The sequence below is a fragment of the Ammodytes marinus genome (assembly GCF_949987685.1).
Source record: "Ammodytes marinus genome assembly, chromosome: 3".
NCBI classification, from domain to species: domain Eukaryota; kingdom Metazoa; phylum Chordata; class Actinopteri; order Uranoscopiformes; family Ammodytidae; genus Ammodytes; species Ammodytes marinus.
This window is the reverse complement of record NC_137232.1, coordinates 7713056-7737634: the sequence shown is the minus strand read 5'-3', so window position 1 is coordinate 7737634 and position 24579 is coordinate 7713056. Positions and strand designations below refer to the sequence as shown.

The window sequence follows — 24579 nt, the reverse complement described above, 5'->3', positions numbered from 1 at the left end:
GACGTGGGCCGGAACTAATGTTTCCTGCCCATGCATAAATGAAATAATAATAAAATACTTAATAATCTGCAATGTAATTTAAATGAGAATTAAATAATAAAAACAATGTAAATTATAAGATTACAATAGTATATAAAAGGTTGTATACAGTGCAGTTATGTTTCCCTTTCTTTTGCGTTTCCCCCTGCAGTAACCATGACTGCAGCTGCTCTCATAGGAGACCAGCTGATCCTTGAAGAGGACTATGATGAAAACTATTCACCCGCTGAACAAGGTACACTCGGGTGAGGGTTATAACCTGGGTATGGTAGCAGGCAACACTATGGTTGACTCGGGTTTACAGTTTTTTTTAATGCATGAGGTTATAGTTAGTATAGTTGCACATCAGCAACCACATGGGGTTTTCTATTATTATTGTAATATGTGTACATTTTATATGATAGTTTTCACATTAAATATAGGTTTAAGAATTGATTTTCATATATAACATTGATAAAACACCTTAGAACATCGTGTGTTTTGAAAAAAATCATGTTGAAAAAGATTTGTTTTAGTAAATCATTCATTTAGGGGTTAACTATTATGTAAAATGCACTTCTCAATGGTTTTTCAACATATGCATATACACTCACCGGCCACTTTATTAGGTACACCTGTTCAATGGCTTATAAAAACAAAAAAGCTAATCAGCCAATCATATGGCAGCAATTTAATGCATTTATGTATTTAGACCTGGTCAAGACAATGTACTGAAGTCAAACCAAGCATCAGAATGGGGAAGAAAGGGGGTTTAGGTGACTTTGAACATGGCGTGGTTGATGGTGCACGGCAGGATGGATCCATACTTTAATGTTATTTACGCCAAATTCTGAACCTGCCATCTGAATGTCGCAACTGAAATCGAGACTCATCAGACCAGGCATGATTTTTCAATCTTCTATTGTTTAATATTGGTGATCCTGTGAGAATTGTAGCCTCATTTTCCTGTTTTTAGCTGACAGGAGTGGCACCCGGTGGGGTCTTCTGTTGCTGTAGCCCATCTGCTTCAAGGTTGGTTGTGTTAGAGATGGTATTCTGCATACCCTGGTTGTAACGAATGGTTATTTGAGTTACTGTTGCCTTTCTATCATCTCAAACCAGTATGCCCACAAGGCATTTTACGTCCACACAAATGCCGCTCACTGGATATTTTTTCTTTTTCGGACCATTCTCTGTAAACCCTAGATGGTTTAGAGTGAACATCCCAGTAGATCAGCAGTTTCTGAGATACTCATACCAGCCCTCCTGGCACCCTCAACATTGCCATGTTCAAAGTCACTTAAAACCCCTTTCTTCAGGTCTACATGCCTAAATGCATTGAGTTGCTGACATGTGATTGGCTGATTAGTTATATGTGTTAACAAGAAAATGAACCGCTGTACCCAATAAAGTGGCCGGTGAGTGTACATAGTAAAACAAGAGACACTGAATATTTGGATGGGTCTCTTAATTGTTTTCCAGAGCTTTATATCTAAATAGTCTCTTCTAACATTCTATTCTGTCATGATTGGTTACAGGGGGCCCCACTTTGCCTCAATGAGCTACTGTTGAAATCTACCTGCGTAACATAACATACTACCATCACATCGGGCTTGCCTCATATCGTTCTTTTCTCTCTCATCAGAGATCCAAGAGTACGCAAGAGAGATCGGCATTGATCCCGACCGTGAGCCGGAGCTCCTGTGGCTGGCCAGGGAAGGCATCGTTGCCCCCCTGCCCGCCGAGTGGAAGCCATGGTGAGTCAGGGGAGAGGATCCTCACCTAGCATGGCCGCCCAGAGCTCATTTGAATATGTGGCGCTGGATTATGTGTATTTTTTTTTTCAATCACATTTAACTTGTTTGTGGGTCTCTTGAGTAGAGTTGAAATTTGTCATGAGAAAAGGCTTGTTGGTCCTTATAGAGACACAAGCTGACCCAGCGGCAATCTGATTTATCTGAGTGTGTATGACAGTAACGCAAGTGGAGTGTTTGTCCTTGCAAAGAGTCAAGAGTGTAGGTCTGTTCCTGACATCTGAAGGTGGAGGTGGTATAACAACCGTCTCTTGGCAACATCTCTAGGGAGCTGTCAGCTGTAATGAGATTTTAAACTCCCTCTTACATTTTACAACACAGCAATATTAGGCATATGCAAGAAAGAATCATAGGACAGGATTTAGTGCATAGTTTTAAGGGCTTGTGTGAGATTTATAAAGTAATTGAACAACATCTTAACAAACTAGCAGCCTTTTCTTTCTCTGTAAATTAACCTTTATTTTATATTACACAAGCAAATGAATTACCCGTCCCCCTTCTCCTGTTTTTGATAAAGTATTAAAGGCCCAAGACATTTCTGAGGTGGGTTTAGAATAGAACTTTATAGATTCATTTGGAGCAGCGGTCAGTTTTCAGATGACAACAGGCCAGCCTCTGATGACATCTTTACTGTTCACCTGCCCACCCACCCTGCCACCTCTGTCCCTTCCCTGTGTGGAGATGCTAAAGTGACCCCGGCCCTCTGCCCCCTCCTCCTCCTCCCTCACAGCCAGGACGTGACGGGGGACATCTACTACTTCAACTTCTCCTCGGGCCAGTCCACCTGGGACCACCCCTGTGACGAGCACTACCGCCGCCTGGTGGCCGAGGAGCGAGAGCGCGCCCAGATCTACCCCACCGCAGGCGCAGGAGGCCCGGGCGCCAAGAAGGACAAAGACAAGAAGAAGAAAAAGGAGGGAAAGAAGGAGAAGAAAGAGAAGAAGAAGAAAAATGAGCTGCTAAAGACTCCTGGAGTGAGTGTTTTTTAAAAATATTTTCCCACTGTTTTAATTATATTTTCTGGGTGCTTACTTCCCTGTTTGTGTCTCTTTTCCTCCAGCCCCTGAGTTCTGTCTTGGCGCCCCTCCCGGGCCCGCTGGGCAGCCTGGCTCCTCTCAGAGGTCTGGATGCTCCCGGTCCACTCCCTGGTCCTGCCCCTGCTCTCCGACGCTCCCTGGGCAGCTCTGGGGGACTGGAGCCCCTAAAGAAACCCCTTGGTGTAAGAGCCTAGTGTGACATGAATAACCACGTCATATGCCTTTTTTGAATTCTCATAGCCTCTCCCCAACCCCACACCAGTAAGCGCTGTGTTACATTTTCAGGGCCCTCGGAGCGGTGGAGCGTCCAGTGTTCTGGGCAGCAGGCAGGATGAGAGGGTTTCCCTCGCTCTGCCTGGCTTTACAGATGATGAAGATGATGAAGATGGGAACATCTCCATAAACCAGGTACAGCACACAAGGACACTCATGACACATGCCAGGTGATAGAAGCAGTTGGTTTTAGGCTGGCTATGGCTCTTAAATGTGTACTTCTTCAGGACCCTATCAAAACCATTGTTGCTATTTCGGCAGAGTCCTCGTGGTTCAGACCGGTTATTGAAGAACCTTCATCTGGACCTGGATGCTCTCGGAGGAGGCCTACAGTATGAGGTAGACAGGCTCAACAACCTTTCTTTACCATGAGAGAACATTTGGACATTTTCCAGGCCCATAAATTCCCTTTGGTAGATTTTTTTTTCCATATTATTTCCAGAAGGCTTTTAAGGTATGAACATATGAATATATATATCTAGGACAGTGACGCTAGTGGTGGAGCTCCAGCTGAGGAGAGGACAGAGCCAGAGCTGCAGGACTTGGCCTTATCTGGAGACCACAGCCCTGAACCACCATCCCAGCAGGTACAGACAGACAGACACACACACACACACACACGCGCGCACACACACGCACACACACATACACAAACATTTTATAATGCCCATTTCTCGCGTTTGTTTCGTCTGTCCTTTCTTGCTGTCATTTCTGTGTCCTGTATGGACAGCTGTGTGTGCCATATTCTTTGAAGGCCCGCTGCATTTTTTTCACAGCAATTGGACAAGTGTTCACTACAGATTTTCTAAAACCTAGATGCAACCGTTGACGTCTTTGAATATTTTTTTCAGAATTTTTTTCAGAAAGTTGCTCCGAGGAACTTTCAGTTGTGTCAATTCTTACACCCCCTTTGGACAAAAGCAGTAGTGTTCCTACTACGACAGCTGTTGTTCCTGGGTGTGCGTACCAATGACAAAGGCATTACGAAAAAGTATAGAAAAACAGTATTCCTTGCACTCATGTTCTCGTTTGATGTTACATGTCATTCATGATCATCAGAGGAACAATGAGACTTTAAAAGTTCCTCTTAGTTAGTAGCTTAATAATGTGGCATCAGTATTGATGCCCTATTTCTACACATTGTCAGTGTGTAACTACCATGGTGGACTCATGTTTTTAGGTTGTCTGGTGCAACTGTGATTCTAAACGGTGTGTTGTTCCTTCTCTTTTATTGTGTGTGACCTCTTTGAACCTGTCACCTTTGCCCCATGACCCGGGCTGTGGTGTGTTCACATAGCTGCTGTGCTGCTGGGATCTGTCCTACAGCCCTGGCTGCTCCTGTGTCTTCCTCTTTGTCCTGCTCTCTTCCTACTGTCACTGCTACTGCTTTGCTGTCTGACAGTAATCTATCAGGAGCATGCGTCATCGCCGTCCAAACAATACTTCGATTATTTCCCCTCTGACGTATGTGCTAATTCCTATCGGGGACAGACCAATTCAACTCCAAATCGCTGCCATTAGATTTGGAGAACTTGTCTGTCCTAATTTATGAATCTTTCACATTCTTTACTCTACCCAGTAAAGACATTTCGTAATGCATTCTTTAAATTTTGCCTTGAAATGACACAATGTGCAAACTAGTCTTGTCACGATACTAAAAATGTTTGTTTTGATACTGGTACCAATATGAATTTCGATACTTTTCCAAAGAAACGGGGAAACACCGTCAAATGTCATTATTGTTCTTTATTTTGAAGCAGAAACTTCTAGAACAATGAGGAAAAAAAAGAAAAAAAATATTTGTCATACTAGCAAAAGCCCTAATATGTTTGAGATACTAAAACACAAAACACATTTTGATGAGACTGATTTGATATAGCCCGTGATAAGACAAGGTTATGTTACATTATGGATAATATTTAAAAAACGGAACTTTTATTTTCTTCAAATGCAGTATGGTAGCTAAATACCTTAGTACCACGGTACTTTATCAGAACCGGTGTACCGTACAAGACTATTAGTGCAAATGGTTTAGAGTTAATGTGTATAGATTCAGTTATTTCTTCCCAGAAAAAACTGTTTTTTGGAGAGACACTGAAGCTAGCGAGTTACATTTACCAAATGGACCTGCCCCTGTTTGTTTGTTTGTTTGTTTGTCTGTGTGTGACTGTGTCTGAGTGTGAGGCATTTGTACAGTATATCTTTCTACGCATTACATGCATGTTCTGAATTCACATCGCATGCGTCAGTTGTCTTAACACGACTAACTTTGTCCCTGCAAAATTGCACAATCTGTCCGTTCGTTTCGCATGCGGTTCGTATCAAGACCCCCCCACCCCCAACAATCCTCTTGTCTACCTCCGTCCCTCACCTGCCCTCCTTCCATTTTCTTTTTATCTCCCATGTGTCTCTCTGCACGCCTTCCTCTGTTGCCTCTGTTTGGGACGGACGGATGGACCGTTCCTCCACTTGCCCCTCTCACCAATACAAGGACTCATTGAGGGGCCGCCACCTCCGCTTGGCCCCACTGGCTGGCAGTACACACCGTGTCAGTGAGGAAGAGGAGGCAGGACCTATTAGCCCTGAACCTGAACACACTGCTGATCAGGAGGTAGCAGAGGAGTTAGAGGAGGTGGTGGAGGAGGACATGGAGGAGGGAGGGAATGAGTTGGAAGAAAAATATGTTGAGAGAGGGAAGGGAGAGGAGAAGGGGGGAACGGGAGAAGTAGGAAATGGACTGGAAGAGGAAGAGAAAGCAGAGCAGGAAGAGACCAAGGCCAGAGTAGAGGAAGGAAATGGTTTAAAAGATGGAGAGGAAGCAGGAAAGGATGAGGTGGAGGAGGAGAATGTAGAGGTAGAGAATGAACTGGAAGAGGAAGCAGAGAAGGAAGACATTGAAGAGAAAGTAGATTTAGGGAATGAACTGGATAGTCCAGAGGAAGACGAGAAGGAGGACACAGAGGAGCAGGTAAAGGTGGGAAACGAACTGGAAAAGGACGAGGTAACAAGTAAAAGAGATGGCAAAGAAGAGGTGGATAAGCTGGAGGAGGAAGAGCAGGGAGGAAGTCAATGGTCTGCTGCACACAGCAAGGAAAAGGAGGAGCAGGGAGAGAGCGAGTACGAGGTAGAGGAGGAATGCTGGGAAGGGGAAGACGAGGACAGAGACGAGGGGGCTGGCGGAGTTTGGGAAAAGGCCAGGCACAGCGGCAGCAACGAGGGAGAGGGAAGTGCCGGCAGTGAGCAGGAAGGAGAGAGTGGCCACAGTGACCAAAGCAAAGGCAGTAGAGAAAAGAAAGCAGGAAGCTACAAGGCCGCCCAGAGTGTGACCGAGGAGAAGAGAGAGGAGGAGGAACAAGAAGAGGAGGAGGAGGGAGAGAGCGATGGAGTTGTGGAGAGATGTGTCCAAAGCGTGAATGAGGAAGAGGGGGAGGAAGACAAGAGTGAGAAAGAGGGAGAGAGAAGGGTAAATAATGAAGGAGGGCAGGATGAGAGTGTGAAGGAGGAGGAGGAGGAGGAGGAAGAAGGGGTAGAAAGCCAGAGAGAGCAAGAGAAGGGGAAAGAGGTGGAGGAGGGTGAGAGCGATGGAGTTGTGGAGAGATGTGTCCAAAGCGAGAATGAGGAAGAGGGGGAGGAGGACAAACGTGTCAAAGATGGAGAGAGAAGCATAGATAACGAAGGAGGGCAGGATGATAGAGGGGAAGACGAGGTAGGGGTAGAAAGCCAAGGAGAGCAAGAGAAGGGGAAAGAGGGGGAGGTGGAGGAGGAGGGTGAGAGCGATGGAGTTGTGGAGAGATGTGTCCAAAGCAGGAATGAGGAAGATGAGGAGGAGGAGGAGGAAGGGGTAGAAAGCCAAAGAGAGCAAGAGAAGGGGGCGGAGGAGGAGATGGAGGAGGAGGAGAGCGACGAGGCTCTGGAGAGATGCTCCCTAAGCCAGAGGGTACCCACAGAGAGCCATGGGGAAGAAGAGGAAGTGGTAGAGAGATGTTCACTGAGCGAAGGAGGAGAAACAGAGGGGGAGGGAACCCGGGTAGATGAGAAGTCAGACGTCCCAAAGCCCCACAATGCATCTGGGAGTGAGTACATTGAGGATGAGGAAGAGGAGGAGGAGGAAGAGGTGGAGGGCTTTGAGACTGGAACGGCTCAGGTCGGACCAGCACAGCTAAGCAAAGAGGAGAAGGCTACGATGCTGCTGAGCGAACTCAAAACGCGCCTCGCTCCTCAGGGAAAGTCGACGAAGAGCCTGACAAAACAATGCCCCCTTCCGGCAGAGGTAGGGCTTCGGTGTTTGCCTCTGTGTTTGCTCACACCTCCCACTAGCCTGGTGAGACCAGCCTGATCTCGTGAGCTTGGCATTCGTCTCTCTCTCGTCCGATCAGTCTTGACTCCCCCCCAGTCTCTGTGGGGTAGGGAGTGTCCGGTCAAGAAATGACTGGGCCAATCCGGGGCCGAGTTCTAAACCTCAACGATTGTCCCCTAAAGTGGAAAGCAGCTTCCGATTGGTTCATATAGTCGTCAATATAGCCGTGTGAGACCAGCCATATGTCACCAGATTATTCATCGAATCCACGCTGACGGCTACAAGAACCAATCAGGGGTTGTTTTCCAGGAACGGACAGAAAGTGGGGAGGGCCCAGTCTGACTCGAGGCTAGGTTGATGACTACATGCACCAATCAGGGGCTGTCTTCCAATGACAGACAGGGCCTGGTTCCTCCCCACAGAGATTGGAGCAAGTCCAGACTGATTGGCGGTGGAGAAGCGAATGTGAGGCTCAAGAGGCTAACCCACCACCAGCACCACATTCACTACACACAACCTTCCTGACCACTGCATGTAGCTCCCAGAATCCAACTCCACTGCCTTAGGGGCTATCTCATCCTCTGTGACTCCCGAGGCTGGATGTCACTACTGGTACAATCCATCGGAGCCCCTGAGGACTGGACTGGATAGTTCTGATCCCTTCTCCTGTTGGCAGCTCTGGCCATTTAGACCTAGGTGGATGATCCCTCCCCCCACCCTGCCCCATATTTCCAGAGTCTACTTGCTTCCATTACAGATGGCTTGACTTTACTTAGGTTACAGTGCGCTTGCCAGCTCGCCGACCTTGGCCTTTGTTTGCATGTTCACTTTGCTTTTTGCCTCATGTTGTGTGTGTTTTGTGTGTCTTTTTGGAAACGACAGCGCGCTTTGATGTTCAGTGTTGCTTGTGCAATTTAGTTTGCGCAAATGTTTGCACGTGAAAGCTCATTCACAGCTGTTTTGGCCCATGGTCAGTCACTGAGTGCTCTCACTGGTGTGTTCTTACAGGAGTCCGATGCCATTAAGAACGTTGAAGACGCGTCGTCCTCCATCAAGGTACTGTTATCACGCAGTGTGACGCCTGTACACCGCCTTTCACTCCTTCATTCCCCAGTTCTTTGTCAACCTGTTCTGTTATGGCTCTGTCCTACAGCTGTCAGAGAAAGTTCTGGACATCCACGACCTGTCCGGCAGTGTCAGCTCAATGGAGAAAGATGACAAAGAGGAAACCAGAGAAGAGAGTGAGGAGGGGGCAACGACAAAGAAGGCAGAGGCTGCCAAGAGGTTTGTTGTTGTTGTGATATTGTTACTGGAAAACATGAACCATTTCAAACTGCTCAGACCAGGTGAATGTGTTTTTCATTAGGTCTCAAAATGTCTCAAAAGGAATTGGAAGTCCTAAGATTCATTAAGAATACTTTTGGGGGCGCCTTTAGCTCAGTTGGTAAGGCGTCCCCCTCCCGGGCCGGGCCCAGCAGCAGACCCGAGTTCGATTTCCACCCGCGGTCGTTCTCTGCATGTCACTCCCCTCTCTGCCCCATTTCACCTCTGTCTCTCTGCATTTTTTCAGCATTGTTTACCCCTTGTAGTAGTATATAATACCTCTCTATCTCCCCAGGCCTTTGCCGGCTGCTGGCAAAAACAACCCTCCAGCTCCAACCCTCCAGAAAGTTGAGCGACTGGTCCTCCACCAGTCCAGCCCCTCGGCCTCCCTCTCAGGCTCTCTGTCCCACTCTGAGGCAGGCGCAGGGCTCCGTCTAAAATCCCAAGCCCCCTGTCCGTCACCGGGGCTGCAGAGGCCCGACACCTCCAGAGGTCGGCTGGTCCGCACTCCCAACACCCAACTGGAAGACACCAGACCAGCCTCGCGAAAGCAAGAGAGCCCAATGGAAGAGAAGCAGAGCCCGAGAATCCAGAGAGACAGGGATAAGAAAGAGAAGGAGAGAGAGGAGGAGAAAGAGAGGGAGAAAGAGGAGGAGGAGGAGAGAGAGAGGGAGAAAGAGGAGGAGGAGAGAGAGCGGGAGAGAGAGGAGGAGGAGAGAGAGAGGGAGAGAAGGAAGACTGACGGAAAGGTAGAGGAGGAGAGAGAGCGTGTGACGAAGGAGAGGGAGAAGAGAATGCGTCTCCTGCGTGATGAGCTGAGGAGAGAGGAGGAGGAAGAAGAGAGGAAGCTTAAAGAGGACAGCAAGGAAAGACTGAGGTACAAACATGTCCTACTGACTTATTACATTACAGCCCCCTGTCAAGTCACAGTCTAGTGCACTCTAATACTACTTTTTAATATGATGTATCGGTATTCAATTTTTACCAGAAACATACGATTCGATACAATACGATATGATACGATATTACTCTATTGTCAGAGCAAGTTGGAAATTTGTTTTGCATTGCAGCAGTCCATTACAGAAAAGACCAATTTCTGAACTCCTAAATGCGTGTGTGCAGGGCTCTGCGGCAGCGTCTCCTGTCCAACCGGAGGGAGGAGGAGGCCAGGCTGAATGAGGAGTCTGAGGGGACCCTGGAGGAGCTCAGAGAGTCTACACACAGGGAGAGGGAAAGGCAGCAGCTCAAACTCAGGTCAGATACACATACAGTTAAGCAGTGGCTCTCAACGCCAGCCTACATCTGCATTGCACATATTCCAGATAATAATATCTTGGACACAACATCTGAGCACAAGATAGGCGGACGACATACGTTTGATTTTCACTTGTTACTTCTGATACACTTGGAAAACCCCTGTTTTATAAAATAAGACCCCCACAGTTGATGAGTTGTAATGACCTTACTAACACACATTTTTTATCTTTAAATTAGCTTAAATCTGCCGAAACTCTACCTGTAACTGCTTTAAAGCTGGGGTATATGATTTCTGATTGGTCAAAGTTAACATGAGCTGACACTTTGACCAATCAGAGCGAGGCTCCGATTCTCTCTTCTTATTGGCTGTTGGGACTGTCCATTCACTTTGGCACGACGTTGTTGGTGTAGAGTGTGTCAGGGAGGGACCATAGGGGAGGGACCAAAGAGAACAAGTGGAGCGGTTGAGGTATTTGGATTCGAATCTCTATCCCAACTGCCATTTCCTCCCCAAATCCTCCACCCCAGCTTTAATTGGGCTATATTGTACTTTCGCCCATTTCATTTTAATTGCAGCCATTCTAATCACTGTCTTAAGGTTTCAATTGTTTTGTCTCTTTATCAGCTTGTTGTGTATTTGATGTATTTGCATTGTGTATATTGTGTATGTACTATTGTTTTCGCTTTGCATTTGTTTGACTCGACATCATTGCAAATGAGTGTCACCCCCTCAATTGATCTCTGGAGTATTAATAAAGGTTAAATGAAATTGAAGTGATGCCTGTGTCCTGTGCTCAGGGAGGAGAGTGAAGTGACGCTGAAGGGCCTGCGCATCACTCTGGAGGAAGAGCGAGCGGCGGAGCGTGATAGGCTGGAGGCCCAGAGGAGGCGGGACATAGAGCGTCTGAAGGCGGAGTCAGAGGCAGAGCTGGAGACAGAGAAGAGGAGACTCCGGGCAGACAGGGAGGAGAAGCTCAACTCTCTCAAACAGGAGGTGACTGCTAGTCTGCATATGTGCCAAGCTCATTTCAGCATCATTTAGTCGGTCAAATTTTTCCATTTAAAATTGCCAATTTGCACATGCCGTGAACTCCTCAAGACTGCTTTTTTTTCTGATTTAGGATATTTCATTCCACAATAAATTGAACACAGATATTGCAGAACAGCAATACTAGCAAGTAGCTCGATAAACACCTGCGGACTTGGAAGAAATCAATGTCATTTAAGTTTAATAAATGGCAAAATTCCAATAGTTTCACTGTTTAAGGAATGCAGAAAGAAAATGGCAGCATGCATAGAGCTTCTCGACATGCTATATGTTAGCAGGTACTAACCTGGCTACCATTTTTCATATGTAGGGCAAAGGTCAGCTACATATTCTGTTGCTAAAACACACCCTGACCATTAAAACTCTAGTCTAAAGCGTGAATTCTTGGTTGTGATAATGCTTTTAATGTTTTTTTCTGTGAACTTTAAAACATTCAGAGACTGTCAAGGTTTAAAACTGTCCAGCAATCTGACCGCACATAGTGTTCATGGAGTTTATGTTTGTGTAAACACCAGACACAAACTGGGAAACAGCACGAGAACAAACAGCTTGTTTTGCTGGTACACGGTGGCATTGGACTGTTTGTTTTGTCTGTATAAAGGTCAGAATCACGGAGCGTAGGAGGGAGCTCATGAGTCCACGGCCCGAACTGCAACTGGCAGAGTACCACCGAGAGGTCAGAGGTCACACACCCACACACGGATTGTGTACAGAATGACATCAGCATCATCAGTACTGTGTTGGTTATGTCTTAAATGACATTTTTCACCGGAATGTGCCCTTTTCCGTTGCTGTAAATCCACGTTCCCTTTCAGCTGGGTGAGGTTCTGCAGGAGGTGAGGGAGGAAGTGCAGCGTGATCACGAGAGGAAGCTGGAGCAGCTGAAGGAGGACCACCGCAGAGAGATGAACAGCATCAGAGAGAAATACCTGGATGAGGTCAGACTACAGGGATTCTATGTGTCTCATTAAGCCTGTGCATTTTCATGTTTTTTTTCACAATAGTTGTTAAGCAAAAGCATGGGTGTGTTTTGAGGCCATTATAACATTCTGTTTGTGTGTGTGTGTGTGTGTGTGTGTGTGTGTGTGTGTGTGTGTGCGTGCGTGTGCGTGCGTGCTGCAGGAGACTGTTCAGAGCGAGCGCTTGCTGTCCACTCTGCAGGAAGACAGAGAGCGTCTCCAGGCCACGCACGCCGTCCAACTGGAGAAACTCCGCCTGCAACTCGACACACAGCTACAGAAGACACAACTGACACACTCGCGCAAGGTGAGGCCAGATAGACAGACAGACAGACAGACAGACAGACAGACAGACAGACAGACAGACAGACAGACAGACAGACAGACAGACAGACAGACAGACAGACAGACAGACACGCTGCATTTGCACTTGGGTCAGTTTCTGGTTTCGGCGGTCCAGTCCTGCGCATGAGCATAACAACGTAGCCGAAAAACAAATATAAGGCCCAAGTAAACACTGCATGAAATAAGTGATGTCGAAAGGTTTTTTGGAATACATTTAATTTTGCATTCCCATCTGCGAAAATATCATGCCAATGTGGCTGCACATGAGTCAAGTGCGACAGTGACACCTAGTGGTAAAGATTGGTATACCAGTTCGGTTTAGTCTAAATGTCAAACTGGTTTGAAATTGTTTTACACTGGCCCAACCCTAACGTGTGTCAATACATTGCCCTTCAAAGTCTGAAACCAAAGGCTCACAGGTCTTCCCTTCCTCCTGTTGTCAATGTGTGTCTGCCCTTTAAATAAATTATATTATTAAACATGTCTCCATTATACGAATAAAAAGCATCCCTTTTATTTCTTCTTTTAGGAGTCAGAACTGCGGGATCTGGCTGATCAGATGGAGCTGAGAGCCAAAGAGCTGAAGAGCCAGGAGGCCATGCTGCAGACCAAGGTCCACATCGTTTCTTCTATTACTATAACTATAAACAGGAACCTGAATCACGTGAACTGATGGTTGTTGTCTCTTTCTAGGCTCTAGATTTGAAGAGGAGGAGGAAGAAGCTTGGGGAGGAAGAGGACGAAGTGGACAGACAACTAGAGGTGGGACATCCCACTCATTTTCTATGAATAAAAGAGAATGACCCCACTTTCCAAATGGCATACAATTGCAATGTACAATTTACATATATATATTATAAACAATATTTACACACATATACCTATGTATACAAAACTTGCTAACACCACCCATTTTTTTAATTTTATTTTTTTAATAAGAAGCCTGTCTTCATCCACCTGTCCATCTGTCGACAACCACCCATTTCCCCACATACAGTGTATAAGTGTGTGTGTGTGTGTGTGTCTGTGTGTGTGTCCAGGCTTTCCCCCGGCTGATCCAGGAGAGAGACCAGCTGAAGGAGGAGCTGGAGAGGCTGAGAGAGGAGATACGTCACGCCAGAGAGCTGCTCCAGAGAGGGAGGGAGGAGAGGAGTCAGGCCAGGGAGGAGGAGGGCAGGGTGAGGGAGGAGAGAGACACAGCCAGGGAGGAGAGCAGGAGGGCCAGGGAGGACAAGGAGAGACTAGAGACCAAGGTGGCTATGCTGCAGGACAGGTGTGACCGTCTCAGCCGCAGAGTCAGGTAAAGGTTACATAACAGGACATCTTTCCACACACACACACACACACACACACACACACACACACACACACACACACACACACACACACACACACACACACACACACACACACACACACACACACACACACACATTGCCTTTGCTTTAGTTCAGTGAGTAAGCCAATGGAACATATTTAAAGGTTGAGTTAGCGATTCTGGTCTGGAGCATGCTTGTTGACAAGATCACTATTTGTCACAATCAGTGAATATGTCCACATGATTCTCTACCTCACCTGTACAAACTGCGTGTGCTCTGATAAAATATCCAGTGTTATAAATAATACACAGTCTGTGCTCTGTAAACGGGCATGTTGCCAGCTACGGTGGGTCTGTCTTAGCCCCTTTGTTTACATGGCCATTTTTAGAGAGCCTAGGCTGTGTATTAACACTTGTTTTTTTTTCCAGCGCACACATAGTACAGACAGGTAGCGTATCGTGAGGAGAAATACACTGATTTTGATATACCTCTCGGTACTGTTTGTACGCTGAAGAAAAGTATTTTAGTACGCGGCCTAGGCTCTGTAAAGTGGTATGTAAACAAAGGGTACGCAAACAAAGGGGCCCATCGTAGCTAGCAAAATGCCCATTTACAAAACCTAGGCTGTGTATTAAAACTTGCTCTCCTGAATCGCTGACTGCACCTTTAACGGAGGCTGATGCATTGATTTCTAGTGTTCCTGTTGCTAGGTTTTAAAAAGGATTATTGTCTTATTTTGTCTAATCAGTGAGCTGGAACAAGGTGAAGGAGCGAGTGCCTCCCCTAGAGCGGAACCTAAGCAGGACAGAAAGAAGACAGAGAAAGCCGAGGTGACGGCGCCCTCCAGTGTCAGGAGAGACTCACCGCTACATGTGGAAGACCTGGACGAGTCACCGCTATCCCCCGTACCTGACAGCCACAGCAGCGTGGACGAGTAAGGACAGACAGTCATATAGAACCAGAGCAAAATGTGTGGTTTTACTATCACAGCCAACCTTTTGGCTATTTGATACTAACAGAGGAAGATGTGTAATTCGTTTTTTTTAGAACTCTTAAGCATTGCAAAGTTGGCAATCCTTATTGGTCCTAATATTTTTACTAGGGCTGTCAAACGATTACAATTTTTAATCAGATTAATCACAGGATTCTGTGGATTAATCACGATTAATTTTACCATTCGAAATATGCCCGAAAAATTCTAATTTTCTCTGTATATTGTTGTATGAACGGAAAGATAAAGGACAGAAGGTAGATATGTAGGCCTACAATTATAAATCCAAACGATAGTTTTAATACTGAAAATACATTTAAATCAAACTAAAATATATACCTACCACACCATAATTCAATTGGTCTGTCTCTTTACTATGTCTTTGGGCAAATATAGGCTATATAATGGCATTTACTTTGTGAATCTATAGGTTGTGCATTCTTGAATACAACTTGATTACAGTCTGCGGTGTGTGTGTGTGTGTGTGTGTGTGTGTGTGTGTGTGTGTAAGCGTGACCACGTCGTAGGGACTGTTCATTTGTACCAGGAAGCTGACGTTATGTTGATGTCTACTCACACACACCTCTGAAAACTGCAGACGTTTGTGTCCTCTCGGGCTCTGAACAGAGCGGACAATGTTTCTCCTCCTGTTGCTTCGACATCAACTGTCACCCGCGGCAGTTGATTTTATATACTATCTATGCCCCCGACACAGACGTGACCGTTAGCAGTTTAAAACACGGCATGGGCTAGCGTGCTGTTATGTTTGGCTGCGCGCAGCTACTGATCCTGGGTCAGCCACAACTTAGAGTGACTGTAGTACAGAGCCGGTGGGATGCACGGGGCGGATCATTGCGTTAATTGCGATAAAAAAATGAACGCGTTAATTCAAGAAATTAATCACCCCGCGTTAACGCGATAATTTTGACAGCCCTAATTTTTACTGAATGCTGATTTAAATATACTATTGGTAGCTAATGCGCCATTAAAGAATGCATCTTCTTTTATGTGATTTTCGTGCCACAATAACAAGTACAGCAGTCCTTCCCCTGGAATTCTGTTCTTGTTAGCATGTAAACCTGAAATGGCTATGCACTGATCACCGAATAAATACCTACAAAACTCAAAAACACCATAACCTCACACAGTTGCCAACTGTCGTAATGTAGCCTCGCACAGCGCAAGCTTAGTAAATCTGGGAGTCGGGAGAGAAACATTTGGAACTACAGTCATTTTATTTGCAGAACTTTGTGATTTCTAAATCCGGTTGGGCAGGCGTCACCGCTGCCCACACCATGCCGTGAGGGGCTACCTGTATGATTCTCTCAGTTGTAGCCTCTATACTTCACAGATTAAGCCATGCAAATATCTCTCTCAAATAACACTGGCTGACCAAGCATACAGCTGATGCAGAGAGCCTTCCCCCCTCGCCAAAGGCAAATGCTTTCAGAATATATTTGGAGCATTCAGTACCTTTAAGGTTATTCTGGAGAATATTCTGGACAGGATTCATCATTGTTATGGAGTTTTGGTCTTTAGTATTTAACAGTCCTCTAAGTAACAATCATAGAGGTCTCAGCTCCAATATATTCTTTCCGTTGTCTGTTCATACATATCTTGTGTCCTTAAGTTTGTAAAGCAAGCACATTTGTCCACTGCCTGATAAGAGTAATAAAAACTTTTAATGTATCCCAATAAGGTAATATTTAGAACAGAAAAATATGCAATTAATCGCGAGCTAACTATGGATAATCATACGACATGAAATTACAACTTTTACAAAATACCGGTATATTTAAGGAATTTTATTTGAATTGTTTTTTATTTTTTTATGTTAAATCCCTCCAGTCCATTGGCAGATGGTTTTAGCCATAACAACAATATTGTCTTGTCGTGCTATGGCAAGTCAAACTGTCTGCTGTGGAAAGGGTCTGTTGACTTGTATTAGCTGATGGAGGGAAAGTCAGCTCAAGTGCCTGTGTTAGATGTAGAAACTTTCTACTTCCACTTCTGTGGTTTCCGCAACCCCAGAAAGTGGCGTGTTCTTTTCCAGAACGAGGCTTTCTTTGATGTCTCTGGGAGATTCTCCCCAGGGACTGCAGACTCAAGATGTTCCACAGGTGGTTTATTTGGGAGGATAAAGAGAAGCTTTTCCAACAGGAGGAGTTCCTGTTGCGTCTCTTTAGCTTCTTCGTCTTCTTCCAGACTATTGAGGGCTTCTTTTTTGTGGTGGGCCTCTTCCAGCCTGCACGGCTTCTCCTCACTAACTTCGGCCTCTTCCACAGTATCCAGGTCCTGATCTTTAGGGAGGGACTCTTTCAGCCTACACGGCTTCTCCTCAGATACATTAGCCTCTTTCAGACATTCTAGGGCCTGTTCCTTGTTTAAGGACTCTTTCAGCCTGCACGGCTCATCCTCAGATACTGTGGCCACTTCCAGAATATCCAGGGCTTGTTTGTCTTCATCCTCTTCTAGGACTTCAATGGCTGGTTCGTTGGCAAGGTGCTCTTCCTGCCTGCATCGATTCTCCACCTCCTCCTGAAGTTCAACGGCTGGTTTGTTTGGGAGGGGCCCTTCCTTTAGACATGGCTGTTCCTCAGAGACCTTTGCATCTTCCAGGAGATTGATTGCTGAACCAGTAGTGAGGGACTCTTCCTGCTTACAGGGCTTCTCCTCCAATAGTTCGGCCTCCTCCAGACATTCCAGGACTGGTTCATTGCAGAGGGGCTCTTCCTTACTGCAGGGCTTCTCCTCATCTACTTCAACCTCCTTCGGACGTTCAAGAGCTGGTTTGCTAGGGAGGGACCCTTTCTTTAGGCATGGCTCTTCCTCAGATACCATAGCCTCTTCCAGGAGATCGATAGCTGGACCATTAGGGAGGGACTCATCCTGCTTGCAGGGCTTCTCCTCCAATACTACCGTCTCCTCCAGACGTTCAAGGGCTGGCTCATGGGGAAGTGACTCTTCCAGCCTGCACGGCCCATCCTCAGATACATTTGCCTCTTCCAGACATTCTAGGGCCTGTTCCTTGGTTAAGGACTCTTTCAGCCTGCACAGCTCATCCTCAGATACTGTGGCCACTTCCAGAATATCCAGGGCTTTTTCGTCTTCATCCTCTTTTAGGACTTCAATGGCTGGTTTGTTGGCAAGGTGCTCTTCCTGCCTGCATCGATTCTCCACCTCCTCCTGAAGTCCAAGAGCTGGTTTGTTCGGGAGGGGCTCTTCCTTTAGGCATGGCTCTTCCTCGGAGACCTTAGCCTCTTGCAGCAGATCGATAGCTGGACCAGTAGGGAGGGACTCTTCCTGCTTGCAGGGCTTCTTCTCCGATAGTTCGGCCTCCTCCCGACGTTCCAGGACTGGTTCATTGTGGAGGGGCTCTTCCTTACTGCAGGGCTTCTCCTCATCTACTTCAACCTTCTCCTGAAGTCCAAGAGCTGGTTTGTTTGGGAGGGGCACTTCCTTTAGGCATGGCTCTTCCTCAGAGACCTTAGCCTCTTCCAGGAGATCGATAGCTGGACCATTAGGGAGGGACTCATCCTGCTTGCAGGGCTTCTCCTCCGATACTACCGTCTCCTCCAGACGTTCAAGGGCTGGCTCATGGGGAAGTGACTCTTCCTGCCAACATGGTTTCTCCTCATAAACTTCATGTTCTTCCAGGGGTTCCAGAGCTGGTTGGTTATGGAGGGACTCTTGTTGCTGGCATGGTTCTTCCTTGTTGACCATTGCCTCTTCTCCAATAGAGAGAGAATATTCTAGCTTCTCTGGTTTCTCCTTAGAGACTTCAGCCTCTTTTAGGACTTCAACGGCTGGTTCATAGGGGAGAGACTCCTCTCTATTAGCCTTGAGCTCATTGGAAAGCTCAAAGTTGAGAGATATCTGGCTGTTGAGCTTAGTTTTCTGCTCATCCAGCTCTTTTTCAAAACACTTCTCCCTCTCAAGGGCTTTGTGTTTTAGGACATTGATATCCTCCGCCATTGTTTGGCAGAGGGCTTCCTGCTCAGCCTGCAGGTTCTTGATTATGTTACAGTCCTGGATAACCTTGTCTGCGTGAGACTTGATTTCTTTCTCAAGTTCACGCTGAAGGTTTTGAGCTTGCTGCCTGACAGCAAGGACATCAGCTTCATACATGAGGCTGATCTCATAGTGTGCAACTCTGATGTAATCCAGTTCTTCTTGGAGAAGCTTGTTCTTCTCCCTCTCCCCCTGGAGCTCAGCTGTGAATTTATCCTGGCTGATTATATGTGCCACTTTGAGCTCCTCGTATTCATTTTGAAGGAGCTTCTTCTTCTTCCTCTTGGTCATGTCCCTCACCTGAGTGGCAATCTTTGCAGTGTTTAGAGTGTCTGCATTGCTGTACTTCTGCAGCCTCTCTAGCTCTGTTCTTGTGTCCTTTTCCTTCCTGATGAACACCTCTTTAAGTTCTTTCTGCCTATTCAACTTTTGGATTGTTTCATCCAGCTGAACCTTAAGCTGCCTTACTTCTCTACGGAGTTCATCACACTCCCTCAAGTTGTTCTGAGGTCTAGCTGTGCCCTGTTGTCTATAGGTCCTATTGTAAACTCTGGAGTCATTTACTTGCTGCATTTTCTTTGGCTATTTATGTGTCAAAGTAGTGCTGCTGTTGAAAGTGTTCTCTGTTGAACAGATGTCTTCTGTATCAGTGGTCTGCCTTTGTTATCTTTGTAAGATGTTCGCTCTCTGTCAGTGCTGTCACTTGTTGGAAGGTTTGCAATCATCTGACTGGCTTAACAGCACAAATAGAATTCATTGATGATGTCATAGTACGCATGTCATGGAATTATTCCTTTGATGTAACTTCAAAGACACATGTTCCTTTCCCTTTGATCTTTACATTTAAAAGAGCACAACCTGTTATTCAAATGTAAACAACATGGCTGCCCCACTAATAGCATTCCAAACAGGTTTAAAATGTGCTATTGATTCCTTATTCATTACGGTCCTTTGAGAACCATAATCCTCTTGCATCTATAAATTCAACTCTTCAGCAATATTGCAAAAAGCAACAAAAAACACATTTTTTATTAAAACATTTCAATTTTCACTTTCTTTTTACTATTGGTCTTTTTTCTTCAAATGTCAAACTCACATGTCATGTTAAAGATTTAACTGATGTGACACATTATATTTTTTATCTTTTAGTTTTTTAGTTATTTCATTTCAGATTGATAAATTCTTCATGTGTGCATCATCTATTTAAGCTTCTTGTGTAGTGAAGTCTGCTCTGTCCCTTCCATGTTACATTTCCAGTCAAGTTGGTGGCCCAGTTTAAATCTCTGGTATTTGTAGCCCTCCACCACTTGAACCTCATCTCCCAGCACAGAAATAGTGTTAATTTGGGAATGGGTTCACTAAAGAAGGTAGATTATGACGTCTTCTACTCCAACCTTGGGGCGATAGGCAAACTGTTAGGTGAGAGGTACAATAACAAGGACAGCAGTCCTTCCCCTGGAATTCTATTGGTAGTATGTAAACATGAAATGGCGTTGCACTGCAGGGTTCGACATAACCAATGGCCCGCTGGCCCGGGGCCAGTAAAATCATATGCAGGGCAAGTTGATTGGCCAGTCACTTTCCCGCCCGGGCCAGTAACGGCCAATCACAGTTCAGTATCTTTTTGTAGACTACATCATGGATCATTGAAATGCGCGTTGAGAGTCGGAATGAAAGCAGTGTTTATCAATATAATAAAGATAATATAAAATATATTTTTTAATGAAAGGCCAGTGGACAAACGATGCGTGGGCGTTTTGACAGGCGGAGAAACAAGCGGGCGCACTCTCGCTCCGTTGGCAGAGCTGCCTACCGTCCACCTGCGAGTCGACAAATCAATCGACTTACTTTGCCCCCTTTCTTTCTTCCCACAGCAGAGGTTGAGGTGCAGAAAATGAAGTGATAACTGTGCTTTTCCTTTAGCTGCCGCCGTAATGTTACAGTATTTGCATCAAAGCCGTAATGGTAATACAAATGAGAGGCTTTTTTTAACCGCTGTGAATGCGTCTCCGGTGATTGTGTCGGGTGTAGACAGAAACTAACGGAGGGACTCTGCTCACTGGACAGTTCCTTTAGTCGGGCAGTGTGTCTGCCGACATGGCTCTGTGTTTTCAGGCTCGAGACATACAATCAGATCGCGGAAGTCTTTCCCATTGAAATCGCTAACGGGGGGAATATCCCCGGTTATTATTTTAGCCACAAACCACAGTTCTTCTGCGCGGCGGCTCACTCGCTCACTCACTGGCGAGATCTCACGGTGAAACGCTGCTATGCTCGGACGAAGGCATTATCTGTTTCTAATGTGATTTAACGTCATAGTCTTAGACGAGCGTTTAACTTATGCTGCATATTTTGCACTGCATTGTTTTTTATCAATAGTTTGAAAAAATGGTCCCACACCAGACTCCTAATGTGAAGCTGACACTTCATGCTGAAGTGACGCTCCTGCAGCGCGCTCACAACCAGACGTGAAATCGCATACACAGTGAAATCTCCCATTAAAAAACGGCATAACTCCCTAATTTTCGGATTTCTATTCTATTTTTAAAGTCATCTTGAGCACACGTGGAAAACCGGTCATTCGGTCGACACATTCACATCCCTAATGCATACAGAAAAAGTAATAAAAACAGCCTACCACACCACAAAGACTGATCAGACCTTCATCTCTTATTTTTCCCTATGTTTGATCATGATTTCTGCAGGTGAACTATTCATTAAACTGCCCAAATTCAAGAATAAAAACAATCATCAAACTACTGGACTTTAAAATACTGGCCCACCCCTTCCACATACTTTCAGTCGTAGGCTTCAAATTCAATATGTTTGCCTGGTTTTATATTATGTGTATGAGCAATCTCAACATTTCATATAATTAACTAAAAGAAAAATACCCAAATCTAAAGGGAATATCTATACTGTTACAGTATAGATATTCCCTTTAGATGGTTATTTTTCTAATACAGGTATTATAATTATTGACACTAAATTATGAAGAAAAAAAAAGTGTGTGCAGGGCCAGTGAAAATATACAGTACAAGGGGCCAGTAAAACTCGGATCCACTGGCCCGGCGGGCCAGTAGGAAAAATAAGTTGTGTTGAACCCTGCCTGCACTGATCACAGAATAAATACCCACGGAACTAAAAAACACCATAATTTCCCGCAGTTGCTGACTCGTAATGTAGCCTCGCACAACACAAGCTTTGTAAATCTGGGAGTCGGGAGAGAAATATTTGTAACTACAGTCATTTTGTTTGCAGAACTTTGTGATTTCTAAATAATTTATTTTAATATTGGCATATCACGTACAGTGCTGTCCCAAAGTCTTTTAACGCCCTTCATTTTTTTTAACGGGAGATTAAAGCATGTGTTCTGTAATTATGATCCTCTGCTCGCCCCGTAATTTGGTAAATCAGGAAGTGCTGGAGCAGTAACGTTGTGTGTCGCTAAGCCTCTGTGAAAATAAATGGATAAAGTAAAGGTTCTTAAGAATGGAAAGTTCAGCCTCAGAGCCCTGCCAGATTGTTCTCACTACAACACCAAAGTTATTTGCATTTACTGTTGCGTTTCAACCAGGATACATCCCTCTGCAAGCGGTTGGGCAGGCGTCACCGCTGCCCACACAATGCCGTGAGGGGCTACCTGTATGATCCTCTCAGTTGTAGCCTCTATACTTCACAGATTAAGCCATGCAAATATCTCTCTCAAATAACACTGGCTGACCAACCATACAGCTGATGCAGAGAGCCTTCCCCCCTCGCCAAAGGCAAATGCTTTCAGAATATATTTTGAGCATTCAGTACCTTTAAGGTTATTCTGGAGAATATTCTGGACAGGATTCATCATTGTTATGGAGTTTTGGTCTTTAGTATTTAACAGTCCTCTAAGTAACAATCATAGAGGTCTCGGCTCCAATATATTCTTTCCGTTGTCTGTTCATACATATCTTGTGTCCTTAAGTTTGTAAAGCAAGCACATTTGTCCACTGCCTGATAAGAGTAATAAAAACTTTTAATGTATCCCAATAAGGTAACATTTAGAACAGAAAAATATGCAATTAATCGCGAGCTAACTATGGATAATCATACGACATGAAATTACAACTTTTACAAAATACAGGTATATTTAAGGAATTTTATTTTAATATGTTTTTATTTTTTTATGTTAAATCCCTCCAGTCCATTGGCAGATGGTTTTAGCCATAACAACAATATTGTCTTGTCGTGCTATGGCAAGTCAAACTGTCTGCTGTGGAAAGGGTCTGTTGACTTGTATTAGCTGATGGAGGGAAAGTCAGCTCAAGTGCCTGTGTTAGATGTAGAAACTTTCTACTTCCACTTCTGTGGTTTCCGCAACCCCAGAAAGTGGCGTGTTCTTTTCCAGAACGAGGCTTTCTTTGATGTCTCTGGGAGATTCTCCACAGGGACTGCAGACTCAAGATGTTCCACAGATGGTTTATTTGGGAGGCTAAAGAGAAGCTTTTCCAACAGGAGGAGTTCATGTTGCGTCTCTTTAGCTTCTTCGTCTTCTTCCAGACTATTGAGGGCTTCTTTTTTGTGGTGGGCCTCTTCCAGCCTGCACGGCTTCTCCTCACTAACTTCGGCCTCTTCCACAGTATCCAGGTCCTGATCTTTAGGGAGGGACTCTTTCAGCCTACACGGCTTCTCCTCAGATACATTAGCCTCTTTCAGACATTCTAGGGCCTGTTCCTTGTTTAAGGACTCTTTCAGCCTGCACGGCTCATCCTCAGATACTGTGGCCACTTCCAGAATATCCAGGGCTTGTTTGTCTTCATCCTCTTCTAGGACTTCAATGGCTGGTTCGTTGGCAAGGTGCTCTTCCTGCCTGCATCGTTTTTCCACCTCATCCTGAAGTTTAACGGCTGGTTTGTTTGGGAGGGGCCCTTCCTTTAGGCATGGCTGTTCCTCAGAGACCTTTGCCTCTTCCAGGAGATTGATTGCTGGACCAGTAGTGAGGGACTCTTCCTGCTTGCAGAGCTTCTCCTCCGATAGTTCGGCCTCCTCCAGACGTTCCAGGACTGGTTCATTGTGGAGGGGCTCTTCCTTACTGCAGGGCTTCTCCTCATCTACTTCAACCTCTTCCTGAAGTTCATGAGCTGGTTTGTTTGGGAGGGACCCTTTCTTTAGGCATGGCTCTTCCTCAGATACCATAGCCTCTTCCAGGAGATCGATAGCTGGACCATTAGGGAGGGACTCATCCTGCTTGCAGGGCTTCTCCTCCGATACTACCGTCTCCTCCAGACGTTCAAGGGCTGGCTCATGGGGAAGTGACTCTTCCAGCCTGCACGGCTCATCCTCAGATACATTAGCCTCTTCCAGACATTCTAGGGCCTGTTCTTTGTGTAAGGACTCTTTCAGCCTGCACGGTTCGTCCTCAGATACTTCAGCCACTTCCAGAATATCCAGGGCTTGTTTGTCTTCATCCTCTTCTAGGACTTCAATGGCTGGTTCGTTGGCAAGGTGCTCTTCCTGCCTGCATCGATTCTCCACCTCCTCCTGAAGTTCAACGGCTGGTTTGTTTGGGAGGGGCCCTTCCTTTAGGCTTGGCTGTTCCTCAGAGACCTTTGCCTCTTCCAGGAGATTGATTGCTGGACCAGTAGTGAGGGACTCTTCCTGCTTACAGGGCTTCTCCTCCGATAGTTCGGCCTCCTCCAGACATTCCAGGACTGGTTCATTGCAGAGGGGCTCTTCCTTACTGCAGGGCTTCTCCTCATCTACTTCAACCTCCTTCGGACGTTCAAGAGCTGGTTTGTTAGGGAGGGACCCTTTCTTTAGGCATGGCTCTTCCTCAGATACCATAGCCTGTTCCAGGAGATCGATAGCTGGACCATCAGGGAGGGACTCATCCTGCTTGCAGGGCTTCTCC

At 45.7% G+C, this 24579-nt stretch overlaps 1 protein-coding gene across 1 annotated transcript in view; it reads left to right on the top strand.

The window, feature by feature from the left end:
• The window catches only part of cep164 (centrosomal protein 164), a 39026-nt gene that overhangs the window by 6972 nt on the left and 7475 nt on the right, over window positions 1-24579 (top strand). Inside the window, exons 2-20 of the mRNA XM_080053905.1 lie at window positions 191-274; window positions 1664-1775; window positions 2563-2806; window positions 2893-3051; window positions 3155-3277; window positions 3404-3481; window positions 3625-3729; window positions 8448-8495; window positions 8593-8723; window positions 9058-9639; window positions 9885-10016; window positions 10818-11013; window positions 11669-11743; window positions 11883-12005; window positions 12190-12333; window positions 12901-12984; window positions 13065-13133; window positions 13412-13671; window positions 14439-14624. Coding sequence (XP_079910031.1) covers window positions 196-274; window positions 1664-1775; window positions 2563-2806; window positions 2893-3051; window positions 3155-3277; window positions 3404-3481; window positions 3625-3729; window positions 8448-8495; window positions 8593-8723; window positions 9058-9639; window positions 9885-10016; window positions 10818-11013; window positions 11669-11743; window positions 11883-12005; window positions 12190-12333; window positions 12901-12984; window positions 13065-13133; window positions 13412-13671; window positions 14439-14624 — 2930 coding nt within the window. The 5' untranslated portion in view covers window positions 191-195. The remainder of the gene's footprint in view (window positions 1-190; window positions 275-1663; window positions 1776-2562; window positions 2807-2892; window positions 3052-3154; window positions 3278-3403; window positions 3482-3624; window positions 3730-8447; window positions 8496-8592; window positions 8724-9057; window positions 9640-9884; window positions 10017-10817; window positions 11014-11668; window positions 11744-11882; window positions 12006-12189; window positions 12334-12900; window positions 12985-13064; window positions 13134-13411; window positions 13672-14438; window positions 14625-24579) is intronic.